Raw genomic sequence first — 17,915 nt, 5'->3', positions numbered from 1 at the left:
TGAGGAAATGAATCCAAAGACAAAAAAAACTTAACAACAGCAATAACATTCCAAGAATCCATGAAGTCAGACATAAAGAATGATTAGAGCAAGCAAGCTGCAGTGAAAATTTTGCTTTCTTGGCAGGCCCTAAATTCATGAAGTCAACTTCTTTAATCTTCAGGCTTTTCCAGTAAAAAATGGGTGCCTGTACTATGATTATTAAACCGGCATATGAGTTTACTTGCAATTAAGAACCCAACTCAACTCGATTTTAATATTTATCAAGCTAATCTTGAATGACTTAGTAGATTAACTCACAATAATAAATAAATAAATATTAAAAATTGTTAGATCCAAGTTAACTGATGACCTCAAAACTCCGATTTTTTTCAGGTAAGATCCCGAACCAGCATGAAAACGAAAACCATGATTTGTAGCTCCTAAAATTGTTAGAGGCCTGGAATTTGGGTTTGAGCTGAGCCGCAATTAGCCTTTGTGGGTTTCCATGGTCAGTTGTATTTATTGAAAAAAAGCTATAGAAGAGCCCGCTTCTTAAGCCCAAAAGAAAAGGAGTATTTGAGTAAATTATAAGTTAGTCCTTACACTTTTAAGAAATAGAAACGGTTAGTTCCTCTGGTTTGGCAAGAAAAAACAAAAACTTAAGAAATCTGAGAACAACTTGATGGTTAAAGCTGGGAAAAGCATTGATTTTTAATTTCTGAAACTAAAAGGACTAATTTAATATTTTTACAAAAATATAATTTGTAATTGCATGGACTTAGGTGGCCAAGTTGTCAAGTGGGTGTGGGAGATACCAACAAACACATTGAGAGCATCATTTCCAAAATCCTTATATCTTGCTAGGAGAGCAATTATTTTAATTATTTAATTTTTCAAGTTTAAATAGTTTATAATCTTAATAATGCAAGGGGATTAGAGACCCAATTTTATTTAATTACCTAAATACATTAATTTTATGAAAATATAATATAATTATAACTGGTTGAAGATTATATTTATTGAAACTCTTTTTTTTTTGTTCAACTTAATTTCTGCTCCAATTGGGACTCTAAATTATATATTCTCTTAAGGAATTCAATTATTTAGGTGAAAGAAATTGCAGCTTAAACACAAAATTTTGGTACCATATACTTAGTAAGAGATATATTACAACTATAATAATGCATATGGACTTGGCTCTCATGGGATGGATAGATTTGTAGAATTGGTAGAACCAAGCCCGGATGCTTGGTCTCGTCATTACCTTTCTTTTATTTTATTTTTAAGTTGAATTAACTGCTTTTTAATCATAGAAATTAGAACTTTTTTTTGTTTCCAAGAAGATAGGATACATAAAAAATAAATGATCTTCTGGTTTAAAGATTTTTAGTATACGGTTCAACCCGTGTTTCTAAAAATTTTAATTTTTTTTATTTAAAATTAATATTTTTTTAGTATTTTTGAATCGTTTTGATGCGCTGATATTAAAAATAATTTTTTAAAAATAAAAAAAATATTGTTTTGATGAATTTCTAAATAAAAAATATTTTAAAAAATAACCGCAATTACACTTCCAAACACCTCTTAGTATAAAAAGCATGCATTAGAGGCAATTGTTTTTTACTTTTAATAATAAAAAATATATTCTCAAATTAACTTTAATCTTTCAAGGCAACCTCTATTGAATTGATTATTGAATAGGTTATTTATATAAAATTTATAAGAATTTATTTTCTTGAAGTCTCCTCTAACTAGGATTAGAGTCGATCGCTAATATTCAATAATAACACGTAAAATAACCCACTTACTAACCTTAGTAAACCTCTAGAAATAAAAATTAAATTATGTCATCGTTGGAAATGATCTAAGACCACTTACCCTAATTAAAATCTACGATTTAAAAATTCATTAATTATGTAAAATCACAATAAATACTTTATTTCTATGATTTTAGAGGTTACAAAACACTCATCTTTATAATTATTGATGCACAAAAAAGAGGGAATAAATCAAAACAAAATAAATTAAATTAATCAATATCTTGAATTTCTCCAACAAATCCCTCTCTTTATATCCATAAATCTCTTAATTAATTCATACAGTAGTAATATGGAAATTCAATATAATTCCCAGCAACGGATATGTGTTTATTTATATGAATTTTTTCTTCGAACAAATACGAAGGACAGACCAAATTAAGAAAAGATCATCCATAGGCAATGATGAAGTCACCGGCAATTCTCTTCAGGTCAAGAAGACTGTCCCCTTGTGTTCATATCACTGTTTATACATAGACTAAAAACATATTCTGCTGGTTGTTGTGACTGCATTTTTGTTTTGTTTTTTTTTTTGAAAAAAAAACAGAGAAAAGATTGAAATATCTCAGTTAATTTAAAATATATATATGCTATTTTGCTTGATTTTTTTGTATTTTGAGTTGATGAAAACTAAATAAGATGTCAGTGTTGGCTTTGTTATTAATTACCTTAGTATATGAAGAGGTCTCTGTAGACGAGGTCTTAATTTATTTTGTCTGTCCATTAGATAACAACATAAGAGGTCAATTGACCTTTAATATAAATGATTTAAGTCATTACTTATCGTATGGGCAAGCCTTTCTTTTCTTAATTTTAGTTGGAATTGACTGTAGGATTTGCTACCGTAGAAAATTACAAGTTCTTTGTAGGAATGATTGAGAATGACCCTTTGATACGTTTGAATTCCAGCTTGCTGTAGAAATGCAAGCAAGCCAAGCTATTAAAAAACAGGTGATAAGAAATAATATTTTTTTTTTAGTTTAATATAGGCATCCGGATCAGTTTGTGCGCACTTCGACTAATCCCACGAGCCTTGAAGTTAACGACCACGTAAACTTATAGTGGTCATCATATAAACAACTATAGGGCTCAAATCTGAGATTATAGAGATAACAAACCTTTTGTCCCGAAAAGTAATAATATTAATAGCTGACAAAGGGACTAAGATCAAAACTATTTTATCAGAAGTGTCCATTTTTTTATAGCTTGGCTTGCTTGCATTTGTAGTTAAAAAAATTCGTTTATTATTATTATTATTGATGTTGTTCGTTTTACTTTAAGTTCTTATTTTTGTTAAATACAGTAAATTTAATACTTATGTAGTTGCGTGATTATCTTGAGAAAATTAATTAATTCAAGATAATAATCAATATATAATAGTAAAATAAGTGCAAAATATTGGTAATTTTCTCTAAATTGACAAATGAACTGCTGGCATAAATTTGCCGGATTATGTCATGACAAATCATATTAATTCATATATGATTAAGTAATTCCGTGTAGATTTTTTATTATTAAAAAAAGAGATTTTATACTGCAATAAAATCTTAAATACCATAAGGTGCTGCTGTATATAAAATTTTGTAAACAATAAAGAGTGAAGTAAGTTTATATTTATGGTTTCTGAGTTATATTTTGTCTTCAATAAAAACTATTCGTTTAATTTTAATTTTATTTTATTTGAGATAATTTATGAAATTATATTTTTTTTCAATTTCATTCTCATTCAACTTTTTAATTTGTAAAATTTATTTCTTATTATTTTAATAAACTTAAAATAATAACCAAACATTGAAAAGTGTTTTCCAACTTATTTTTCATTATACTACCAAACATCGGAAAATAATTCACTTTTCCGGAATTTATTTTTCTGAAATTCACTTTTCAAAAAAAAACTGTTTTCCAGCAAACAAACGAGACCTTAATATATGATAAGTAATTCCGTGTAGATTTTTTAATTTATCAATTTATTAATTAAGAGGTTCATAATCAATTATAAAATATTGTGCCTCTCTTTTATTGCAAATCATAATTTATAGAGTTTTTTTTCCTACATTTCACCATCTATAATTGCAATAAACTAAAAATAATTAAGGTAATATATATAAATTAAGAGTTCCATTTAATTAATATCATGTTTTCTTATTAAAAAAAAGAGATTTTATACTGCAATCAATAAAATTTTAAATACCATAAGGTGCTGCTGTATATAAAATTTTGTAAACAATAAAGAGTGAAATAAGTTTATATTTATGGTTTCTGAGTTATGTTTTATCTTCAATAAAAACTATTCGTTGACTAAGGACTACTTCCTGAAGGGATCAAAGTAATTAAAGCAACTTGCCCGTCAACTTGAAGGAATTAATTTAGCTGTAAACCAATGGGTATATATTTTCATTAATATTTATTTTTTTTTATGAAAATATTATCCAATTCATACATCAAACTTTTTCAATCATTGTGCTTAGCCCTAACCCCACGGCAACATTTTTGTTCCTAATGAAGTCAAGCAATCCAAGTCATCCACCAAGCTGGGGGAGGATTGGACTGACCGTTTCAAACACTCAATTTTTGTCCTTATAGTAAAAATGAGGAATAATTTGTACAATATGCTTTGAAATTGTTTATAAAAAAAATGATAAATCAACAAAAAATTTAGTTCCATGCTATTCTCGTTTAACTTTAAATTAAAAAAAAACAACGAATTATTTTAATATATTTTCAATCAAAAAATACTTTTAAAAAGTATTATATATATTACATTACTAAATATGCGTTTACTATTACCATCTTGGAACTCGAAGAATATAATTTTTTTTTTCTAGAACAATGAAAAATATGGAAGAATCTTAAATCCATTCTTCCCCTTGATTTTGATCTTGATTTTGATTTTGGTTAGCGAAGAACTTTCAAACTTTATTTCTAGTGGTACTGTTGAAAGTGATTTTACCACTAAAGGAATCTTGAAATTTCTTGATGACTTCATATTACCCTAATTCTACTCCGCATTCCACAGATTGGTAGCAAACAAAGTAATATATATAGTCTCACATGGGAATAAAATATAGCAAAGTGGTTAGCCAAAAAAGTATTTCCATATAACAAGCCACACACAATATTCAATCATAAACACATACTGATCCAATCTTTACAAACACTATAATCCATTGAGAAAGAGAGAAGACAAGGAGAGATGGGTGGTTGTTTTTCATGCAAATCATCTACAAAATTCAACAATATTCGAGTAGTTCACTTCAATGGTTATGTACAAGAATTTGAAAATCCCGTGTCAGTTAGCCAAGTGACTACAGGCCAATTACCCTCAAGGAATCTTGTCTTCACTGCCGCGCAGCTTCTTTCTGCGGAATCGAAACCATTGAAGCCTGATGTTCAGCTAGAGACAGGCCAACTCTACTTCTTGCTTCCATACTCAATACTGCAGCCTGATGTTTCTCCTGTGGACTTTCTTGCTTTGGTAAAGAAGCTCAGTTCAATAGCAAAGTCTAGCAGGTGCGGTCAGGCTAAGTCTTCAGGAACTAGTTCCTCGTTGGGCCAGAGTAATCCGATATGTAGAGCACAGGTTAGAACGTCATGGAAGCCGGTTTTGGATACCATCAGAGAGAAGTCCTTCAACCGGAGGAGTGAATCAGAGCTACAGGACATGGATTTCGAGACCTCGAAAAGGAGCTTGAGGTATGATGTATTCTTGTAACTAACCAAAAGAGGACAGCAGTTCTGAAAAATGCAGCAAATGATAATTTGTAAGCTTAAGTTTGAGGTGTGATGTATTCTTGTAACTAGCCAAAAGAGGATGGCAGTTCTGAAAAATGCAGCAAATGATAATTTGTAAGCTTAAGTTTGAGGTGTGATGTATTCTAGCAGTTGTAGCTTGCTATTAGATTTGAGGGATACGATGTGAATATACAGGCACACAAATGGTGCCTAGCCTGCTTTTAATCTTTTTCATTTATATTGCATTCTAACCCTCATCATTTCAATTTCCTGATTGTATTGCTATTCCAAATTCTGAAAGTGTTGGGAAGATCATCAACATCGGAGACTCAATTGGACGTATATGCATGAGAGTTTACAGATCCGAATAAACAAATACTTGCCACCATTAGTCTAGCTCCGATACCACTTGTTAGGGAGGGAGATATATGTTGGGGAATCACTCGAGACTGCACGCATAAAGGTTTACATACATAACATTTAACCCAACAATCGACTGTGAGTCTATATACCACCCACCTTCTTGTTCCTTTTCAGTTTAAGATTTTTATCATCTGTAGTTTCTGGGGTTAGTGTAATATGATAATATTACAATCATGTATACAAAAGTTCTAAGCAGACTTGTTATGCTTCTTTGATCAAGAACAGCATCTTAATTTTCAGGGTCTATATTGCTCGGACTCGAGATCTATATCAGATATGGGGGCGTAACCGACATGCATACCTATGTTTTCGAATCTTTCCATATAATTGGAGTCTCCGTGTGTCTATAGATCTATATCTGATACGGGTACTCTATAAGGCAAAATGAAGGACGTCAAAGCAACATAGGTTAGGACGACTGGTGAGTATGGTTTGAAAGAAAGCGGGGTAGGTGATTAAACGTGGCTTGACCGAATCCTGAAAATTCAGCTCTGCCTTGGTGATAGAGGATCTAGCTGTAGGATTAACCAGAACATTCGTTTCGAAACTAGTCATCTGATCCTGTAACTTGATACATAGTTCGGGTTGCCTGAAAATTGTTTCTCTTATTGGTGGAAGCTGAAACGCATAGCTGAATGGCTAGCCAAGGAAACTAGTTGCCATCAATGGTCACTAAGAACCAGGTTTTGCACTAATCTCTGTAGTATTGTGGACGCGAAAAGGGAAGGACCACGAATTTTTCAGGAAAATGCTTGAAAGAAAACAGCTTCTCGTTGCAAAATACCTAGTAATCACATAATTTATTTGCTGTTTTGGTTAAGGATGATGAAGTACTGTAATCAATGAAGCTCAAACCTTGTTTACAGGAAGGTTCTCCAGCTACTAACGGAAGTATAGAACCTTCCTTTCTTTGCTGATAATAGAATAATCGCATGAACAAACCAAGAGAAGGGACTTAAAACCTGATAAACCACATAAATGTTGTTCATTGTAAACTGCTAGATTACCACAAATCAAAGAATATTAAAGAGGGACAACAATGGGGGCTGGTGGGACTCTTTCTTGAATAGGTGAGCAGTCCCAACCATCTTCTTTGCTATCAGATACAGTGAAATGATTAGGAACCCAAGTTTCTCCCTTTGATACCCTCTCTTTAGCAAGTTTTCTCTGGTTATCCTCAACTGTGCTCTTTGCTTCTCTTGCCTTCGTCCAGTTTTTGCTCAGTATGCCTTTGCTCACCTCACTCCACACTGCAGTTGATTCAGTTGGCCAAATTCCCTTACAAAACAAGAAACCAGCGGGATGCAAGCATCATAAACCAAGTCATGTATCCTTGCATGCACATTACAGATACAAATCAGAATATATTGAAACTCTCAACACAGCAGAATAGCCTTTTTGCAGCAAGACAATGTATTGATTGCTACAGAGAGAAATCTATCTGCCACGGTGAAACAAAGAACTCAACCTTCTGAGTCTAAATCAGGATTTTGGTGGTCATATAGAAGAGTCATTTCTGAAAGTCTCTTAATAAGAAGCACAACAAAAAAAATATCAAGCGACCGATAAGTATAAACTATGAAGCTACCTGCAAATCCTTGACTATAGGAGTCTTGAGCTCAGAGAACACTTCCTTTGCATCATATATAATTGTCTCCTTGCCACTATTAATGTCCTTGGCTTTGACAATACTGGATTCAGTAAGTGATTTCAGTAAGAATCTTTCAGTGAGATTAACACTGATCTTAAACTATTTACACGCATAATGATTCTAGAAGAAGTTTGTTTCTGTGTGCATGAGTGAATATACATCTACCTGCTCCAGTATCCTTCAACCTCATAAAGGGTCTTCATAGATGAAGACTGGTAGATCTTTCCTTTAACGCGATGCTCTCCTCTACGTCCTAGTAAAGAACTGGTAATGTAGCATAACTCAGCTTCAAGACCAGTCTCCTGGCAAGAAATTTTTACCTTGCCAATCCAATCAACCCGAGGTGGAAGAAATCTGATCATGAGCTTTGGTGAATTCATCATATAAGTTTCTCCATGATTCAGGAGTTTAAGTTGCCTTTTTCCAAGCACTTCAGCTTCTACTCTTGTGCCTTTACAATCAATGAAAAATAAAACCAAGTTGCTAAATCATTAAGAAAACCAAAATCCATGTTACCTAAAAGCAAGCTAAAGCAGTTTGGGAAAAGTAGTCCTACCATAGAATTTTGGAACAGGTTGTTGGCACCAAATCAGCTCAATATTTTCTTTCTCGTCCGTCGCGTGGAGGGCTGAAACTGGTGGATGATGGGACACCTGAAACCATGAATTAAAAGAATCCAATCATATGATATAATACCCCCTCTGTTGTATAGTCCAAGCCCATCGGATCTCACGAGAATTTTAAGTACCTGTTCAAGTAGAACATTGAGGCTTCCTCTGGAAACATGGTGAGTCTCTCCAAGAATGGGGTTGTAAGGGGCAACACCAAAAGAGGGAGGACGTGTAGTAGATATGCTCCATGCTACAACAGAGGTGAATCTGTCCAGTGAGTTCTCAGCATTGTTGCACTGCTGCAACAGATTTTTGCTGAAGCAGTAGGTTGATTCACCAAAACATTGGAGCTGGGACTTTGGAATGTTGAATAGAGGTGGAAGCTGAACTTGGCAAAATGAACACAATTATCAGTACTTTGGCCCAAAAGAATGTGTTACATTAAATTAATACTCCTGTAATTAATCACCAGTGGGAAAAAAAAATCAAGATGAGGTATGAGACAACAATGGGTAAACTTCAATCTTGCCGCTATAGATTCATCAATGTTCCACTTCTAACCTCTTAGTTTAAAATTTCACAATATTACCTTTCTAATTTTTCAAAAAGTTTTGATGTTACTTCTAACTGATAAGGTAGTGTTTGGCATTGTAGTAACAGTTATTTTTTGAAGTATTTTTTACTTGAAAATACATCAAAATAATTTTTTTTATTTTTTAAAATTTATTTTTGACATCAACACATCAAAACAATTTGAAAATATAAAAAAATTATTCGAATTAAAAAAATTATTTTTTTTTAAGTGTGGCCATGCCACACTACCAAATGGGACCTTAAATAGCCTACTTTTTAAATTTGGTTTTTGAGGTTTTATAGGTTTCTAAATGTTTTTGTAAGAAAATTATGAATTATATATGGACTTGAGAGGAAAAAATGAGAGAAAAGTAAAAAATATAAAAATAAAAATATGAAAAATTTAGATTTTTGTCATTTAGTTCGTGGTAAAGGATAAAATTGAAACTTTTTAAAAAATATAAGGGTAAAATTGAAAACATTTAAACTGTAGGGACAAAAGTGAAATATTGATAAATCTACGAGGGTACATAAATAGTTTACCCAATAATAATTCAATTTGTTAATAATTGTGATTACCTATAAAATATGTAATTCCTCAGAAAAGAAAATTAAAAAAAGAATATGATTTTAGCATAGATGTGCTATTATGTGTGTTTGGTTATTATTTAATGACATAAGGTATAAATACATAGAGGACAAAAATATGCTTGGATGGAGGAATGGAGTCAAAGACATAACAATAAATATATTTTTATAACAACTTAGAGCAAATTTATATCCTTTCAAACAAAAATTCAAGAGAACATGTTTGACTATCTTCATCTTTTTTGTTCTTAAACAACCTACCGATTTTTATTGTGGAAATAATGGCATTAGCATAATTAGCAAGACAAGGATTGTAAAAACTGAAAACAAAAATATTGTTTCAATGTTCATTTGAACAATAGCAAATTCAGAAAAACAAAAAAAGTATAGGTCAGCCACAATTCATATGACCAATGAATCTCCTGCCAAGGTTTTTTTTAAAAAAAAAAATTATTTCAATTACATCATTTTATGATTTTATTATATGAAATTAAACTCCAAACTAAAACACTGAGAAAATACATATCTCACCTTAAATTTGCAATAATTTTTATTTGTTCAAAAATTATTTTGTTTATTTTTCAATATTTGAGTTACAGAGAGGGAAGAGAAAGTTGTCTAAAAAACTACAAAAGAGAGAGAAAATGATTGGTTGTCGCGATACCAAAAACAAAAATGGTCAAACTTGGTGTTGATAGATTCTATTCGACGAGGAAAGTTTGATGGTGGTGGCTTTTGTTGACCTATGGGTCACATATTAATATTTATAATATCTTGTATTTTAATTATAACAATTAAATGAAAAGGAGACTAATGGTATGCTTAAATGAGATTAAGTTTAAACAAGTTTTATATAAAGATCACATCAACAAACATTTGGAATTTAATGAATAAATTCATCAATAAGTCTAAGATGCAAAGCAAGTGAAAACTTAGCTATTAAGGATTCATTGTAAAGCTTATTGTTAAATCTTTATATCTTACACAATAGCAAACTAAAATGAACTCACAAACTTCACATTGCATGCATAACTAGAATTGATAAAATTTAATCGATTCAAGTTTCACCAGGTTTGAAACTGTCAAAATTGGTTTTTAAGCTGAACTAGTTAACTATTTGGGCATACCAAATGAATAGGTCGACCAATGTTTGTTCATGATGAACACCTGGAAATTTTGCAGGAACTAGTCGACCGAATGATATGTTCATTTGAACCAGTCGACCGCTTTAGACGTCAAAGATATTCTAATGGCTAGAAATGGCTAGTTTCTTTTGGAAACATATATATAGCTCTCTTTAATGCAAAATTAAAAATAGATTATGAATATACATGTACATGATATAGAAGCTATTTCAAAAAAAAAATAGAAATCATGAATTAACATACTCTAAGTTGTGTTGAATTAAACCTTTATATTCTTGCACAAGAATATAAAATCTCATATTCATTATATTTATACAACTTCAATCATCCTAAGTATTATCAAGTGAGCTATAGAGATTTATATAATATTTTCTCAAACAAATTAATCGATTTATATAATATTTTCATTTTAATCCCTAAATAATGATTTTTTCTCAAATACAGTCTAAGAAAGTTTCTAGTCTTTACTCTATTGTCGGCAATGATTCAAAGTTTTGCTACATCATCAATATTGGCACCGCACGCATGTTAATAATTGCTTGGTTGATGGGCCTTCAACTCATTTTCTAGAAAAATAATCAATATTTATCAAATTTATTTAGTTTATTCTAATTTTTATCATGAGTTAATGTGAAAATAAAGGTATTTTGTAATCATGGTTTCACAGCAATTACGGTTATTAAATTCAATCTAGTTTCTCAAATTGATTCAAGAAACTTGAAATTCAAAGCATGACTCGACAAAGTTTATAACTAAAGTAAATAAAATATTAATTGAAGAAACTCATTCAACTTAGGCAAACTCAATCTAAATTAATTCTAGTAAAATTATGGTTTTCATTAAAAAAAAAAAAAGAAGTTTTACTCAAGTTTTACTCAGACAACTATAATACTTAGGCGCGTGGTGTTGCAATGATCTACAAGTAACAATTAAGGACCAAAATATCAGAGCATAAATAATTAAAATATTGTTTTTTGCAAACAAAACACGAAAGGAACATGAATTAAAATAAAGGGGAAAAAATAAACCGCGAAAGAAAATTGTGGAAGATTTGTTTTATAATAGCAGGAAATGACAGAAAACCTGACTTGCCTGGAAGTTGGTGAGATCCGATCCTGGCCGTATATTTCTAATCAGGCTTAACATGCGTTGGACAAGATTAGGAGCCTTGTAATCAGCCGCCACATCTCCTTCCACTGATAAAGGCTTGGTAAGGACAACCTGGATATTATCATTGCCTTCAGAGACCTGTAAAATGTTATCCACCCCCACTAATCACTCAAATAATAAAGATTATGCCACTAAAATTTATTAAAATATCACATTTATCAAACTCCATTTAGCCACTAACTTAATCTTGGTGTGTTTAGAATCATGATAAAAATTGTATTTTTTAATATTTTTTAGATATTTTTGATGTGTTGGAGTCAAAAATAATTTTAAAAAAATAAAAAGTATTATTTCATATATTTCTGAGAAAAAAATACTTTAAACTGCAACCGTTATCATATTAACAAATATATCCATGAAATCCTACCAGCTAAATATATGATATGGGTTATATTTTTAAAAAAAAATCAATTTAGAATTGATAAATTTAATCCCATTAATTTATAATCCGATTCTTGAAATGGATCTTAGACTAATCAGAGTTAATAACTTAAAAGAAAAGGAAATTTGAAAATAATGGTTAATTAAGTAAACTAAACAAGTTATATTTTTAAGTACTTACAGAATATAATAGTTGTTGTATTGATTATAATTTCTTTGATTGGGTCCAATTCATACTCATTCGATACAAGAAACAGAAAGTCAATATATTTTTCCTTGTACTCTCTAAGCAAGAAAAGGGAATAATGAGTGTTTGACTGGCTGTGGTGCTTACATCCATGATGCTTATCCTAATTCATTTCAAGCTTCTTCTTTTTTTCATTCACTATTCTTACAATATTGTGTGTGTGTTATGACAATGTGAAGCTTAATAGTATTTCATAATTTTTTTCATTTTATTTATAATTATTTATTTATTTAATAAATATGAGAGTTCATGACATCTCAATCAGTAATCTTATCGTTGAATAATTAAGATTTGAACTGCTTTTAAGATTAAGAAATTAAAAAAAAAAAGAAAAAAGGTTTCTATCAAGGAAGATTGCTTCCATGCTTGACACTTAACACAAGCAAGAGAGAAAACAATTAACGTAAAGAAAAGACTCCATTCATGCACCAAATTAATCTTCGGGCAGAAGCAAAGAAAAAGGTATTGAAGAAAAAAAAGATTTGCTGTCTGAAAATGATCTTATGGGCACCGAAATCTTTAACGTTTTGAAAATGTTGACCATCTTTCTTGATTAAAATCCATTCTTAGCCACCCAATTAAGAATTTAAAATTAGAAATATTCTATAATTAAGCAAAAGTGATGGTGTAGCCAACATGAGCTTTCTAAGTTGGCTGCAAAAGGCAAGTAAATTAAGTAACATGAAAGACTAATTCATCAAATCAACAATGTTATATATATATATATATAGTCGAAGGGGGAAAATACTAAAAAATAAGACAATAAGGTTATTTATTCTAAGCAACAAAATACTAAGGTGAGACCTCAATTTAATCTTTAGCCTGTATACTACTCATTTTCAATTAAGTTTAAATCGAAATATTTTATTAATTAAACTCTGAATATTTAGATATTTTTTAATTAGTTTTTTTTTCAATGTTCATTAATACATACCCCTTGATGTGCAAATGTATGCTATAAAATGATGCTTAATTAATATAAATTGATAAAAAAAAAACCCCAAATAATAAACATAATACTAACTATGTGAAAATATCCAAAAAGGGTGCGCTAATGTTATAATGAACATGGAATTATACTATTTTTTGGCTCTGTTTTGTTTCTTTCGGCAGGCCAAAAACGACTAGCATATTAATTGCAGGCAGGCAGGCAGGCAGAAATTAATGAAGCTATTTTAATTTGTGGTGCGAGTTTGGGAGAGGATTAATTGGTGAAGTCATAATCTAATTATAGGCATGCATCTATCATCAAGAGGTTTAACTTACCAGAAGAAATTAATATATTAAATATTTTTTCATCCATTAAGCATAACTTTCAGCCTATATGAGAAACGTTAAAAACATTACAGTGCGGTATTGTATTTTCAACTACATTTTAAAAATATATTTATTTTAAAATAAATATTAAATTAATATTTTTTGATAATTTTAATATGCTAATATTAAAAATAAAAAAAAGTAATGTATTTATAAATAAAAAAAACACTCTACATCAAAAAATAACAAACCCGCAAATATTATACATTGAATTTTGCTGCAAGATTATTAATTCCAAGTCTATAACATGGCCAATCAAACGGATTGATGGGATAAGTTAGCTACCACCTCGATTATTCCAATCTAGGCCAAGTCTTCAGTAGAATAGATTCTGGGTTGTCACTGGCCAAACCAGGTTTAATAATAATTTTCTCTAAATATGCCGGTGGGAGAGAGAGAAATAAAATCAAAGAAAAAATTATAATATGTCAAAGATTGATTAACCTTGTTAATCATACATGATGCATAATAAAATAACAGTTTATTTCATATAAGTGTAGTAATAAAATATTTGCTATTCCTGGGTAGTAGCAACCTTGGAGGCATATTTCTCTACATTTGTATCGAAGAACTATAAAAAAAGGTAGAAAGATGCCAAAATACATGCCACTAAAATAGTCTAAGCATGACAACTAGTAAAGCTTTCACAGGAATCAATACCATCTTGCACACGGAAATATAGAGCCACCGGAAAACTACTTTTGCCTATTGAAAAACAGCTTTTACTCACCGGAAAACAGCTCTTTTTTTCCTTGACAAAACATGGGAATAGCCCACAAGAGAGCTTCTTGAAATAGCTAGGGGAGGCAATACAAATAAGCGGGTTTGGTATACCTTGACCCACCATGCATGATCATATATATGAAAAGTAAATTTTCACAGAGAAGATTTGATGTGTACGTACCATTTGATGGGAGAGGAGACTGGTGAGAGGCTTGGTTCTACAGAGAAGCGACGATGGTGGGCACGTCCTTCTGCTCGGAGAGAGGGAGGGAGGGAGGGAGGGAGATTGAAGTTGAAAGAGCTTTGACGGAGTGCTTTCTTGCAAAGTAAAATGGTGTTTTTATAGGGTTCGGGTACCAACACAGAAAGATTAGGAGAGGGTGTTGGCGTGTTTATTGTCAAGATCACTTGATTAATTAGAGTATGATTTAATTAATGATATATTTAAATAGGAAAGGATGGATGGTATTTAAAAATGATTGATAACTTTCTGGAATTTGTATTTGGAAGTTTCAAGTTCAACTTGTAAAATATTTCAAAAATATATATGGAGGAATTTTATCTTGTTGTCTAGCCCAAAGATGTTAAGGAAGTGTAAATTTGGAGATAATTATTTCAGAAAAAAAGAAAAAACAAGAAAATATAGTTTTGTGTTCAAATACAAGTTTTTTAAAAAAATAATTGAAAGGTAAGTTTTTCCTTTTATGTAGCTAATTAATTGTGAAGAACAGGTCATGTTTTCCATTTTTTTTCTCCCCCACAAAGAGCAAATTGGACATCATTTGCTTTTCCTTGTTTTCCTTTCTTCTATTTTTTGCACAAGATTTTCTTCAATTTCCCCATCTTGGCTCAGGATAAATTAGGGAGGAAGAGTTTTAAATTAATTTATTTCGATAAACTCTCACCATCCATTTCTCTTAATTACTGGGAATCAAAATTGTTAATAATTAATGTCACTTTATTAACAAACTACAAAAAATATTCAAGGAGATGTCCCGTTAATAAAAATTAAGATGTTTTAACTCAATTATTATGTTTGGTTTATGTTTCAATGCAAAATATTTAGATTAAAAAAAATATTTGGTTAAAATAACAAGATATTATGTTTTATTTTGTTATTTCTATTTTTTTAATATTAAAATAATAAGTTATTCATCGAGTTATGTATTACTTACTGACAAATTAACTTTAAATTATAGTTTGGTTTAGAAGTGTAGTAATTTTTACTTTTGAATATGTCTTGAAAAATATTAAATTAATGGTTTTTTAATATTTTTTGATAATTTTAATGTGTTGATATTAAAAATAAAAAATTTAAAATATTATATTTTAATACATTTTAAAAAATATATATTTCACACCACAATATAACCTTTACAAAATAATTTCATTTCGTTAACAAAATACCTGGGAATCCCTAACGAAGAGTAGCTTAATCAGCCATTAAAGTTTTTTATATGGACAGGTTCATGTGGATCAATTAATATATTATATTACAAGAAACCATTACAGCATCAAAATAATACTAACATGTCTCCAAAAATTTATTTAAAAAATACATATTCAGTACGAAAGATTTAGGTTCTAGAGCATGGTTTTAAAACTTAAAATGCAGCAAGTTATAGGTGAAGATTGATCTTAATTTTTTTTAAATGATAAAAAAAATATTATCTTAATTAAAAAAAATCAATGAATTAATAACTAGATTTTAATCAAATTAAACTGAATTATCTGGTCAATCAGGTATTTTTTTTAATTTTTTTAACCTAAATTAATCCAAACCTTAAAGTAATTGAATTGTATATGGACGAACAATATTCAAGAGTGATATATTTACTGTGAAAGTATTTTAAACTTTGATACAAAAATAGATGTGGCTAGGTTTTTTTCATACGCGCGCGCATATATATATATATATTGACAATCCAACTATTCCCTATCCTCTCTAATGGCCTTGTGGCCCTCAGCAAAAACAGGCCAAAAAAATTAAAGCAAACCAAATGCTTTAAGGGGACCATGAATGAATGTTTCACCTGTGCCACTAATCTTTTAATTAATTTCGTAGTTGAGAATTATTTAAATTATTAACTTAGTGGGCTAGTCCTTCAATTAAAAAATAATTATTGTAACCCTTCGGTCCAACTAATTCTACTAATTTATATAATAGCACTGGCTGGATTCATGATTAGGATAAACTATTTTTTTAATAAACATGTTGACATTTTTTCAAAATGGGACTCTCAATGATTTTTTTTTTCTGATGAAAATTAGTGATTGTTTATGATCGAGTTAATTTATAAGTTTTATCACTAAGATTCACAAACCCCAATGAGTAGGTTTAAAATATTAATTTCTTTTTTGATTTTATAAGTTTAAATTTTAGAATTATTAATCAATAAAATTTATTTATCTATAAGGTTTTTTAGATCATTTTAAAATAATTAATATTAACCATATCGAGTACAAAATGAAAAAGTGGTAATGAAAATCTATAGTTTCGCATCCATGATTATGTTACTCATTCGAGATATGTTTGTTTTAAACTTATTTTTAGATTATTTTTTTTTTAAGTGTGTTTATCTTTAAAAAATATATAATTAATATTTTGCAGTATTTTTTAATAATTTTAATATATTAATTTTAAAAATAAATAAATATTTTTAAAAAATAACATATATCATAATATCATTACTGGCTTTTTGTTGAATTAGAAGTATACTTTCCTTAGAGATGCCAAATTTTATGCTAGACGATAGATTAATATTTTATATGAGGTTCAAGAGTAATTAATACTTGGATTAAAAGTTATTATTACAGTTAAAGAAAAAGTAAATTATTGCACTAGATTTTATTTGAATTTAAGATTGCAAACTTTAAAAAACAGTTTAAATATATGGTAATCTAATATTAAATTTCGAAAAATATTTTAAATATATCGATAATCTAATACTATTACCTAAATTTCTGAGTTTGAATTTTAGAATCATTAATTAAGAAAAACTATTCATCTGAAAATACTAGATCACCGTAAAACTTAAACAAAAATTAACCTTAATTGACTTCTAATCTAACTTGAAGTTAACTCTTAATTCAACAAGTACAAAAAGGAAATATGGTTATAAGATTCTATGGTTTCACGTCAATGGCCGTCACCCATCAATCAATTATTGAAAGAAAAATGAAAAGTTTGTTTGGCGCCGTGCTTTTACCGAAATTAAAAAGAAAAAATTTGTTTAAATTATTTTTTTGTTTTATATTATTTTGATGTGTTAATATTAAAAATTAATTTTAAAAGATAGAAAATATTATTTTGATATTTTTTAAAATAAAATATATTTTAAAAAATAATTATTACTACAATACTAAATATTATCAAAATAAAAAATATATATATGTTTGTTTCCAATTGACAGTTTAAAAAAAAATGCTTGTTTAGAATTTATTTGATATTGTAGTTTAATTATTATTTCATTAGTTTTTTAATATATTTTACTTCAATTTATTTTATATTTTTGTTGGATTAGTAGTACGCAGTTTAGTAGAATGCTTTTCTTG

At 29.4% G+C, this 17,915-nt stretch overlaps 2 protein-coding genes across 7 annotated transcripts; one reads left to right on the top strand and one right to left on the bottom strand.

The window, feature by feature from the left end:
• The first annotated feature begins 4,827 nt into the window (after positions 1 to 4,827).
• Positions 4,828 to 6,819, top strand: LOC133673696 (uncharacterized). 4 transcript variants are annotated; one of them, XR_009835039.1, is made up of 3 exons: positions 4,830 to 5,492; positions 5,833 to 6,029; positions 6,195 to 6,819. XR_009835039.1 is itself a non-coding variant. In XM_062094559.1 (2 exons), exons 1-2 carry the CDS (start codon positions 4,993 to 4,995, stop codon positions 6,340 to 6,342), a joined length of 648 nt encoding a protein of 215 aa, XP_061950543.1. In that variant the 5' UTR covers positions 4,828 to 4,992; the 3' UTR covers positions 6,343 to 6,819. The 4 variants fall into 4 exon arrangements, 2 of the variants coding, with proteins under 2 accessions (XP_061950543.1, XP_061950544.1); XR_009835040.1 differs by having other exon boundaries at positions 6,180 to 6,819; XM_062094559.1 differs by lacking the exon at positions 5,833 to 6,029 and having other exon boundaries at positions 4,828 to 5,492.
• LOC133673694 (oxysterol-binding protein-related protein 4B) lies at positions 6,728 to 14,755 on the bottom strand. Of its 3 annotated transcripts, none has more exons than XM_062094557.1 (7): positions 14,542 to 14,753; positions 11,615 to 11,743; positions 8,354 to 8,599; positions 8,162 to 8,258; positions 7,771 to 8,056; positions 7,543 to 7,645; positions 6,728 to 7,232 (listed from the first exon to the last, which is right to left on the bottom strand). In XM_062094557.1, exons 1-7 carry the CDS (start codon positions 14,542 to 14,544, stop codon positions 6,978 to 6,980), a joined length of 1,119 nt encoding a protein of 372 aa, XP_061950541.1. In that variant the 5' UTR covers positions 14,545 to 14,753; the 3' UTR covers positions 6,728 to 6,977. The 3 variants fall into 3 exon arrangements, with proteins under 3 accessions (XP_061950541.1, XP_061950540.1, XP_061950542.1); XM_062094556.1 differs by having other exon boundaries at positions 11,615 to 11,770; positions 14,542 to 14,752; XM_062094558.1 differs by having other exon boundaries at positions 7,166 to 7,286; positions 11,615 to 11,770; positions 14,542 to 14,755.
• Between the last annotated feature and the right edge of the window lie 3,160 nt (positions 14,756 to 17,915).

Source organism: Populus nigra, chromosome 15 (assembly GCF_951802175.1).
Source record: "Populus nigra chromosome 15, ddPopNigr1.1, whole genome shotgun sequence".
In the NCBI taxonomy this organism is placed as follows: Eukaryota; Viridiplantae; Streptophyta; class Magnoliopsida; order Malpighiales; family Salicaceae; genus Populus; species Populus nigra.
Note: the sequence above shows the minus strand (reverse complement) of the source record. Positions and strands in the feature narration are given on the sequence as shown.